The sequence below is a fragment of the Triticum dicoccoides genome, chromosome 3B (assembly GCF_002162155.2).
Source record: "Triticum dicoccoides isolate Atlit2015 ecotype Zavitan chromosome 3B, WEW_v2.0, whole genome shotgun sequence".
Taxonomy (NCBI): Eukaryota; Viridiplantae; Streptophyta; class Magnoliopsida; order Poales; family Poaceae; genus Triticum; species Triticum dicoccoides.
This window is the reverse complement of record NC_041385.1, coordinates 808,897,616-808,908,993: the sequence shown is the minus strand read 5'-3', so window position 1 is coordinate 808,908,993 and position 11,378 is coordinate 808,897,616. Positions and strand designations below refer to the sequence as shown.

At 48.6% G+C, this 11,378-nt stretch overlaps 1 protein-coding gene across 1 annotated transcript; it reads left to right on the top strand.

Annotated features, from left to right (window-relative positions):
• The first annotated feature begins 4,245 nt into the window (after positions 1-4,245).
• LOC119280120 lies at positions 4,246-4,944 on the top strand. The gene has a single exon (XM_037561088.1). The coding sequence runs from the start codon at positions 4,246-4,248 to the stop codon at positions 4,942-4,944; it is 699 nt and encodes a 232-aa protein (XP_037416985.1).
• Positions 4,945-11,378: the final 6,434 nt, after the last annotated feature.

The following is an 11,378-nucleotide window of genomic DNA, read 5'->3' as shown; positions in this document are numbered from 1 at the left end:
ATCACCACTCGGCCGCCCCGCGCGTCGCCATCGGTTGGTCACCTCATCACCACTCGGCCGCCCCGCGCGTTGCCACTCGGTTGGTCACCTCATAACCACTCGGCCGCCCCGCACGTCGCCATCGGTTGGTCACCTCATCACCACTCAGCCGCCCCGCGCGTCACTATTCGGTTGGTCGCCTCATCACCACTCGGCCACTCGTGCACCTTCAGGCAGCTAAGTCATTTTACATGCACTACATTCTGTTATTTCCGAGTTCCCAAGTATCCTGTTATACACACATCACATTCACTCGGAGGCCACGCCACCAAGTGTACCTTTAAGATCGGCTGCTTATTTTCACCCGAGTCCAACTTTCATTTTTTCGCATACATCATTCACGAACACCATGCATTCTTCATTCCGGGTTTGCATCGGTCCTCCGGGGCTGCAGTTCAATCCAAACACTACACTTCCGTTTTATTTGAGCCAACACTTTGACAAGCTCGAACAGATCCTTCGCTCTTTCAGACTCTTGCTGGTTAACCAGCAAGCCCCTTGCACTCCCAGCGGGTGTCTATGGGTGTTATTCACACAATTTATTTCAGCACACATCGAATTTCCTCGAGAAATTATTTCGTTGGCTTGTGCCATTTTTTTACACAAGTTACGCGATCACTCGACGGCCCTGTGCGACAACTTCATCGCTGCTCGTACTCAGTCACCATACCGGTCCCAGTGCACCACAACATCGACCTTGTCGCTCTGTTGACTTCAAACACATCCGGCCAACCCCTCCGTGGAATCCTCTTCATCGTATCAATGATATAGACCTCATCAGGCATGAGACAGATAAGTCCATTTCATAATCAAATTTCATACTTCACTCTTTTGCGAGTTTACCTCTTTCGAGCATCACTCGGAAGCTTCTCCGGACCACGAGACGTAGGGCTATTATCTCCACCGCGAGAGGCCCGAACTCGCTAAAACCACCGTGCCACCCATATGCATCTCGATAGATCATGCTCCGTTACCCTATACCTTATTATTATCGGAATCGTTCCCACGACACGACACTCGGTGAAGATGCGGCAGTAAGGAATGGATTCGTTGGGGAAGTCGGGGAAGCGCCGGACAAGGTCCTTGCCGGCGGCCACCGACCTCGCCTCCACTATCACCACGTCCTCGTCGTCATCCTCCACAAACCCATTTGTTTCTAAAGAGTCGGGATGCCGCCCTCCGTTGGCCATGCCGCCCTCAGGGGTTACGCCCATTCAGTCAACCCATTGATCACATCAGGAATATCTTTCCGACCAGACATACAAGTGCCACCAAAATTTTCCTTGCAGTCAACATACCCCGATCAATCGGGAAGCACGTCCACTCGGACAAATACCCCTTTCATGCAAAAGGGTGAAAATGAAGCTCCTCTACGGATACAATGTACTCTTTCAAATACCCCTTTTCACGCAAAATCTAACGGTCATTATAAGAAGTACTACTGGAACGATTACTCCCTGGAGTGTCCAGCTTTTTTCTACAGTCGGCAGTTTCAAAGCTGAATTCATTCACCGTGCCGAGAGAACGAAGATTCACCTGCTTCACCGAGTTCCAGGCTGAATTTATTCCGTGTCGAGTGCACGAAGATCAGGCCGACTGACTCAGCTCCAGGGTGAGCTTATTTACCATGTCAAGCGTCGGAAGATGCATCCGATTGACTCAATTTCAGTCTAAAAGATATTTACCGTGTCAATTGCATGGAGGTTTACCAGGAGACTTAAACCCTCTGCCTGACTCATCTTGTCCGATAGAGGCTCGGGGACTACACCAGGTGGGTGCACTCAGCGCGCCCCCACTGGAAGAGAACTCAGAAAGAAACATTTTGCTCGAAGCAAAACCAGCGCAAGAATTACTCGACCTCCAAGTCAGAGAAGAACAAGTTCGATCAGTACCAACTAAGAAGATTTTTAGTTCTCTCAGACCCCGCCGACTGCCCGCAGTCGACGGCGGTCTCGGGGACTACACCCAGTGGGTTCACTCAGCATGCCCCCACTGGAGTAATCTCCACTCGGTACGGCCTGACCAGTCCAAGGGATGAAAAACAACAAAAAAGACAGGCTGTAATACTCCCGCCGACTGTTGGTATCCACTCGGAACGGTCCGCCCGGTCCGAGTGACGGCCAAACAACAACAAAAAAGACAGGCTCTAAGACTCCCGCGGACTGTTGGTATCCACTCGGAACGATACGCCCGGTCCGAGTGACGGCCAAACAACAACAAAAACGATAGGCTCTAAGACTCCCGCCGACTGCCCGCAGTCGACAGCAGTCTCGGGGACTACACCCAGTCGGTGCACTCAGCGTGCCCCCACTGGAATGGTATCCACTCGGAACGGTCCGCCCGGTCCGAGTGACGGCCAAACAACAAAAAAGACATGTTCCAGGCGTGAAGAAATTCCGAGTAATCATTTACTCGATGCAGGACCCGCTCCAAATCACTCCAAAAAAATTGCTATAAGGTGAGTTCAACACTCCTCCGTGGACCCGTTTGAGCTCATTTCACTCGGACACCATGCAGTCTGGAATCCGTCAAGGCAACACGCGGAGATAAGACCACCGGGTGACCAGAGGAAGTTCATAAGTGCCTCCATAGCACTCGACTCATCTGGGAATTCACCTTGACTCGACCCTCTCAACCTCGACCAATTTGGGGGCTAATGAAGAGGACATGTATTAGGGGTAGGATAACAGGCCTGACCTAAAGACCCTACCCATGGACACCGTACACTTTGTACTGGGCCCCTGGGCAGATCGCCGTCCAGATGTACCGCAGCTTGAAAGTCACTCGGACGACAACAACCACTCAGAGCACGACACTCCACTCGACGAACTCATTCCATTCGGCCGTGTAACTCAATCGGATATGCGAAGACCAATAGTCAGCATGACGGTTTTTTAGTGGGCAAGCACTATGGCATTGTGCTCCACTTTGTAACATAGGAGGTGAGGGGGTGGCGCACTCTATATAAGCCATCCTCACCACTAGACTAGGGGCCTTTTTCCACTCTCTCTCTAGTCTCAGGACTCAGCTTAGGCATGGGGATCTATTCCTCTCTCTCGCATACATTGTAATCTCGGGATATATACAGATAAAAGAAAGCCTCTCCGGACCACGAGACGTAGGGCTGTTATCTCCACCGCGAGAGGCCTGAACTTGCTAAAACCACCGTGTCACCCATATGCATCTCGATAGATCATGCTCCGTTACCCTATACCTTATTATTATCGGAATCGTTCCCACGACACCGCACTCGGTGAAGATGCGGCGGCAAGGAATGGATTCGTTGGGGAAGTCGGGGAAGCGCCGGACAAGGTCCTTGCCGGCAGCCACCGCCCTCGCCTCCACTATCACCACGTCCTCGTCCTCATCCTCCACAAACCCCGAAGAAACCACCTCGCCGTCGCCCTACTTCCTACCGGAGCTGATCCCATTGATCGCGCGCCGCTTGACAACCCTCGAGGACGTCTTCGCCCTCCGTGCTTCCTGCCAGGCCTACCGGGCTCGCCTCCCGCAGTCTTCCTCAAACCTCGCCTCGCAGGGTCCGCTACTCCTCATCCACCACAAGACGTCTGCCGCGCTCTTCCAAGTCCCCCTTCGCCGCATCCTGCGCTTCCGGCTCCCACGCGCCCCCTAGCCCATGGAAGACCCACCTGCTTTGGCCGGCTCTTCACCCCCAAGTCCTCGAAAATATATATTAGAGCACATGCACCCAGTCCCTCTCTATCTAGCCATCCATTTCCTGCTTTAAGATTCGTGTAAATACATTTCTCTTTTTTGTTTATCCCACATAGAATATATCTTGAAGTTCAAACCTATGCAGCGTGGCAAAGCTTTCTGAGTAGAATCTAGGATAAATCGTACAGATTTTTTTGTCAAACATAAATATACAAAGTACGTTTTGTTTGATTAAAAAAACATATTTTTAGTATTTATGTCGGACAAAAAATTCTGAATGATTTATCCTAGATTCTAGTTAGAAAGCTTTGCCATCCTGCATAGGTTTGAACTTCAAGATATGTTCTATGTGGGAGAAGCAAAAAAGAGAAAATTTCATATAGAAACTTAGTTGTGTTGCACGGATCTTAAAGCGATATTGAAGAGCTAGGATAGCAGGGCCTGGGTGTAAGTGCTCTAAAAATCCACGTCCCCCAAGTCCTCAGCCTCACCTGCTTCCACTCCTTCGGCTGTCCCGTCTCCATACAAGGCATGAGCGCCAGCGCCAGCCGCCCCGAGCTCCGCATCCGCCACCTCCTCACAGGCGAGCGAGCCCGCCTACCCGATCCTCCAAAATGCGTTGGAGGTATTCTCTTTTCCAATGACCTAATCCTTGCCTTCACGCCATGGCACCGCGACACCTACTACTGCCGCATTGGGGTTGCTCAGTGGCAAGCGGCGCGGTGCGATGAGGGCTACAACATTCACAGTCTGATGTTCGTGAAAGGCACCCTCTATGCGTTGATTTATCCAAATTATCGTCTTGCTGTTGTCGAGCTTGACAACAATTCCGTGGTATTGTCGTTTCTTGGGGAAGAACTTAGCGCACGTACAGTACCAGATGGTAATTTGGCGGCCTGGCTCGCAGAGTGTCATGGTGAGCTATTGCTAATTATCAGAAGAAGGCTGTACCGTGTGTTCCAGTGGCAATCCAAGGAGAGGAAGTGGGCGAGGACACATAGCCTTGGTGGTTGTAGCTTGTTCTTTAATATGCATGAGTTTGCTGGTTGCCTTGGTCCAGATCATCCGAGAGTTCGAAGAGACTGCTTGTACTTCACTGGAAGCTTTGGGAACTGGAGCAAGTATTCTTTGGTTGATAGATCTTTGCATGAAATTGTTGCCAACTACCTAGGGCAATCAGTATCGAAGGATTTTGTATCACTGGCTTGGGTCCTTCCAAGCATTTGTTGATGCAGTACAATGCGTATAAGAACTGCCAAGAAGTTCTCAAGGTACATTTGCTCCCTTGTGACTATTGTTAATGGATTAGACTCCCTTTGCATGTTATGTTTATTAATCAAAATATTTATGTGACTCTTTAGCAACAAATGTATATGAACTTGTGTATGAATGGACATCCCGACTCATTGTCTTCCTCAAATATTTGACAGTAATTAATGTTCATCAAATTAGTCTTGGGGTATGGTTTGCTTATTTCGTTAATTGATGACAGCAACAACTAATGAAATGGACAATTAGGGAATAAATGGAGAGCATCACTTAATAAAACCGCATACATACTGCAGAGGAAGATTGCAATTTAAAAAAATGTTTTGTTGGAATTGCGTAGAATGGCCTGGGTAGTGTGCGTTGCTTCCTTCACTCCTGCAGTGACCGGGAGCTAGAATTTCCCTCCTATGCCAGGTCGTGCCGAGGGAAGACAAGGTTGGTACAAACAAATAATCAATACGCACAGCCCTTCCCCTTGCTATTGTCACTATCTATTTATTTTCATCACATCATGGATCTGACGCCGCAGAAAACAATGGCATGCACACAGAGGTAGTCTTACACTCTATCAAGGTTGCCAAATCCATTCAGGCCCGAACTATGGAGTTCACATTAAGACTAACAGAAGTGTGTGATATAGGCAAAATTTATAAGAGATGGATTTTATTTGTGAAGTCATGAGTCCAATGTAGATACCCATTGTTTAGCTGAGTCTTAGCTGCCTCAGAACTTTGGTCGTTGTATTTGGATAAGAGATATTTGAAGGTTGATGAGAAATGTCGCTTTTGCTGCGGCAAAGAATCCATTGGCCACATTGCCTTTTCAGTGTGCTGTGCCTAGGTATGTTTGGAGGATTGTTGCCGTGATTCTGGATGTTGGATGAATTACCTTGTAAGATGATGAGGCGTGTGTATTAAATTTTTAGGGAGCGAAGGAGATGTTTTGTTTCTGGTGGAGTTGCAGCGTTGCTTGCTTTAGTAATCTGTACTCTGTTAAACCTAATGCTGCTATTTCTCTGATGTTCACATGTGCTGTCTTATCGGTTTGCCTTGCAGAAGAGAAATTAACCTCGGAAGCAAACGGTGCTTCGGGGCCAAGTTGTTGTTGGCAGTGGCGACAGAAATCCTGAACAAGTGATGATGGATGTGGGGAGCCTGATTCAGTATACTTTGCGGTCTGTAGCGAGACGACGAGAACCATGGCTCGTTTGGTGGGCTCGTAGTCGTTTGCTCTCATTTTTCTGTACACTTACTCACGTTGTGTGTGTAAACAAATAAATCTTGTGTGTTGATCAGCTTCTATGTTATATATTCCAGTGTCGTCGTCGTTAGCCAATGATCGATGGCTACCGTCGCAATTAGTGCTGAATGTGGTGTCAAGCAGAGATTTTGTCTTACTTTGGACTGCAGAGGGATGTCAACTGCTTTAGCTGTAGCGCAACCAGCGTTCGGTGCATCTCTGTATCTCTCGTCTTGGACCTGACAGTAGGCTATAAATGGCCATGGTGAACACTCAGCGTCTTATAGAGACACACCAGGCATAGCCCATGGCAATGATGGCCAAGCTCGCTGTTGTGCTTGTGTTTCTCGGCTGTGTGGTGCGTACATGTTAAGCAGGGTATGGATATCAGAACCCGACACATCCTCAATGGGTGCGGACCTCTACACCCCATCCGCCTGCCCCGACGAGCGACTCGTCGACGGCGAGGCCGTTGTGGAGGAGCAGCAGCACCTTGCACTAGTAGAAAACAGGACTATCGTTCGGGCCTGGCCAGCCCATTAGTCCCGGTTCTTCACGAACCGGGACCCATTAGGGAGATTAGACCCGGTTCATGAGCCCGGGGGCCGGTCGGGGCCTCGTGGGCATTGGTCCCGGTTCGTCTGGATCCATTTGTCCCGGTTTTAGGCACGAACCGGGACCAATGGGCCGCGCTCCTGGCCCACAGTCATTGGTACTGGTTCATGCCTTGGACCGGTGTAGAAGGGGGGCTTTAGTCTCGGTTTATGCCATGAACCGGGACAAATAATTTGCCTATGTATACCCGTCGTCGTGGCAGAGCACTCCACAGTGCTCTATTTTTTCAAGCCGGCGAGGGGAGGACATTTGGGTGCTCTAGTTCACCTCCTATGCACATGAGGTGTTCGATGAAATGCCCGAGCCACACTAGTTAAGCTTTCTCCTCTCGAAGCTCGACCTCGGAGCTCCATTTTTCCCGAGATTTGTCTAGATTTGGCGGTCCGTCACGCCCCGTCCCTGTTTTCACCACCGTTGATCGCCCGCGCCGATCTCGTCGGCGGCACCACCGTGGTGAGCCTCTTGTTCTTATCTTCTTTCTGATTTTCTTACTTTAGATAGATACTTGTCTGATTTTTTTACTTTAGATAGATATTTGTCTGATTTTCTTACTTTTGACACACATAATTATATATAATGCATGCAGATGAACCAGCAATGGATGTATGGTGACAGACACACCTCCGAGTACATTAAGGGCATGCATAATTTTCTCGAAGTGGCTGAGGCAAACAAGCAGAATAGTTTTATGTGTTGTCCATGCCCTAAATGTGGGAACACGAAGTCTTACTCTGGCCGGAAAATCCTTCACGCCCACCTGTTGTACAAGGGTTTCATGCCACACTATAATGTTTGGACGAGGCACGGAGAAATAGGGGTTATGATGGAAGACGGCGAAGAAGAAGAGGACAATGACAACTATGTGCCCCCTGAATACGGTGATGCTGCAACTGGGGGAGCTGTTGAAGATCAAAAGGAACCAGACGATGTGCCCGATGATGCTGCAACGGGGGAAGCTGCTGAAGATCAAGAGGAACCAGACGTTGTGCCCGATAATGATGATCTCCGCCGGGTCATTGTCGATGCAAGGACGCAATGCGAAAGTCAAAAGGAGAAGCTGAAGTTAGATCGCATGTTAGAGGATCACAAAAAGGGTTGTACCCCAATTGCGAAGATGGCAACAGAAAGCTGGGTACCGTACTCGAATTGCTGCAGCGGAAGGCAGAGAATGCTGTGCCTGACAAAGGATTTGAGAAGCTACTGAAAATATTGAAGAAGAAGCTTCCAAAGGATAACGAATTGCCCGACAGTACGTACGCAGTAAAGAATTTCGTATGCCCTCTAGGATTGGAGGTGCAGAAGATACATGCATGCCCTAATGACTGCATCCTCTACCGTGATGCGTACGAGGATTTGAACGCATACCCGGTATGCGGTGCATTGCGGTATAAGATCAGATGAGATGACCCTGATGATGTTGACGGCGAGCCCCGCAGGAAGAGAGTTCCTGCGAAGGTGATGTGGTATGCTCCTATAATACCACGGTTGAAACGACTGTTCAGAAACAAAGAGCATGCCAAGTTGATGCGATGGCACAGTGAGGATCGTAAGAAAGACAGGAAGTTGAGAGCACCCACTGACGGGTCGCAGTGAAGAAAAATCGAGAGAGAGTACTGGGCTGAGTTTGCACGTGACCCAAGGAACTTATGGTTTGGTTTAAGCGTGGATGGCATTAATCCTTTCGGGGAGCAGAGCAGCAATCACAGCACCTGGCCCGTGACTCTATGTATGTATAACCTTCCTCCTTGGATGTGCATGAAGCGGAAGTTCATTATGATGCTAGTTCTAATCCAAGGCCCTAAGCAACCCGGCAACGACATTGATGTTACCTAAGGCCATTAGTTGAAGAACTTTTATAGGTGTGGAATGGAAACGATGTACGTGCGTGGGGTGATCACAGACAGGAGGAATTAAACCTGCACGCGTTGCTGTTTGTAACCATCAACAATTGGCCCGTTATCAGTGACCTTTCAGGACAGACAAACAAGGGATACCACGCATGCACGCTGTTGGGGAACACAGTAATTTCAAAAATTTTCCTACGCACACGCAAGATCATGGTGATGATATAGCAACGAGAGGGGAGAGTGTTCGTCCACGTACCCTCGTAGACCGTAAGCGGAAGCGTTATGACAACGCGGTTGATGTAGTCGTACGTCTTCACGATCTGACCGATCCAAGCACCGAACGTACGGCACCTCCGAGTTCAGCACACGTTCAGCTCGATGACGATCCCCGGGCTCCGATCCAGCAAAGCTTCGGGGATGAGTTCCGTCAGCACGACGGCGTGGTGACGATGATGATGCTCTACCGGCGCAGGGCTTCGCCTAAACTCCGCGACGATATGACCGAGGTGGAATATGGTGGAGAGGGGCACCGCACACGGCTAAGGAACGATCCGTAGATCAACTTGTGTGTCTAGGGTGCCCCCCGCCCCCGTATATAAAGGAGCCAGGGGGGAGGAGGCGGTCGGCCAAGGAGGGCGCGCCAAGGGGGGAGTCCTACTCCCACCGGGAGTAGGACTCCTTTCTTTCCTAGTTGGAATAGGAGAAGGGGGGGAAGAGGAGGAAGAGGGGAAGGAAAGGGGGGGCGCCGCCCCCCTTCCCTTGTCCTATTCGGACTAGGAGGGGGAGGGGCGCGTGGCCCCTTCCTGGCTCCTTCTCTCTTCTCCCTCGTGGCCCATGTAGGCCCATTAACCCCCCGGGGGGTTCCGGTAACCTCCCGGTACTCCGGTAAAATGCCGATTTCACCCGGAACCATTCCGATGTCCAAACATAGGCTTCTAATATATTAATCTTTATGTCTCGACCATTCCGAGACTCCTCGTCATGTCCGTGATCACATCCGGGACTCCGAACAAACTTCGGTACATCAAAACTTGTAAACTCATAATAAAACTGTCATCGAAACGTTAAGCGTGCGGACCCTACGGGTTCAAGAACTATGTAGACATGACCTAAAACCATTCTCGGTCAATAACCAATAGCGGGACCTAGATGCCCATATTGGTTCCTACATATTCTACGAAGATCTTTATCAGTCAAACCGCATAACAACATACGTTGTTCCCTTTGTCATCGGTATGTTACTTGCCCGAGATTTGATCGTCGGTATCCAATACCTAGTTCAATCTCGTTACCGGCAAGTCTCTTTACTCGTTCTGTAATACGTCATCTCATAACTAACTTATTAGTTATAATGCTTGCAAGGCTTAAGTGATGAGTATTACCGAGAGGGCCTAGAGATACCTCTCCGACAATCAGAGTGACAAAACCTAATCTCGAAATACGCCAACTCAACATGTACCTTCGGAGACACCTGTAGTACTCCTTTATAATCACCCAGTTACGTTGTGACGTTTGGTAATACCCAAAGTGTTCTTCCGGTAAACGGGAGTTGCATATTTCTCATAGTTGCAGGAACATGTATAAGTCATGAAGAAAGCAATAGCAGAATACTAAACGATCATGTGCTAAGCTAACGAGATGGGTCATGTCAATCACATCATTCTCCTAATGATGTGATCCCATTAATCAAATGACAACACATGTCTATGGTTAGGAAACATAACCATCTTTGATTAATGAGCTAGTCAAGTAGAGGCATACTAGTGACTATATGTTTGTCTATGTATTCACACATGTATCATGTTTCCGGTTAATACAATTCTAGCATGAATAATAAACATTTATCATGATATGAGGAAATAAATAATAACTTTATTATTGCCTCTAGGGCATATTTCCTTCAGTCTCCCAGTTGCACTAGAGTCAATAATCTAGATTACATAGTAATGATTCTAACACCCATGGAGTCTTTGTGCTGATCATGTTTTGCTCGTGGAAGAGGCTTAGTCAATGGGTCTGCAACATTTAGATCCGTATGTATCTTGCAAATCTCTATGTCTCCCACCTGGACTTGGTCCCGGATGGAATTGAAGCGTCTCTTGATGTGCTTGGTCCTCTTGTAAAATCTGGATTCCTTTGCCAAGGCAATCGCACCAGTATTGTCACAGAAGATCTTCATTGGTCCCGATGCACTAGGTATGACACCTAGATCGGAAATGAACTCCTTCATCCAGACTCCTTCATTTGCTGCTTCTGAAGCAGCTATGTACTCCGCTTCACATGTAGATCCCGCCACGACGCTTTGTTTAGAACTGCACCAACTTACAGCTCCACCGTTTAATAAAAACACGTACCCGGTTTGCGATTTAGAATCGTCCGGATCAGTGTCAAAGCTTGCATCGATGTAACCATTTACGACTAGCTCTTTGTCACCTCCATATACGAGAAACATATCCTTAGTCCTTTTCAGGTATTTCAGGATGTTCTTGACCGCTGTCCAGTGATCCACTCCTGGATTACTTTGGTACCTTCCTGCCAAGCTTATTGCTAAGCACACGTCAGGTCTGGTACACAGCATTGCATACATGATAGATCCTATGGCCGAAGCATAGGGAACATCTTTCATTTTCTCTCTATCTTCTGCTGTGGTCGGGCATTGAGTTTGACTCAACTTCACACCTTGTAGTATGGGCA

Excerpts from the sequence above, each read along its gene's own strand:
- LOC119280120 (XM_037561088.1), top strand. The coding sequence starts at position 4,246 with ATGAGCGCCAGCGCCAGCCGCCCCGAGCTCCGCATCCGCCACCTCCTC.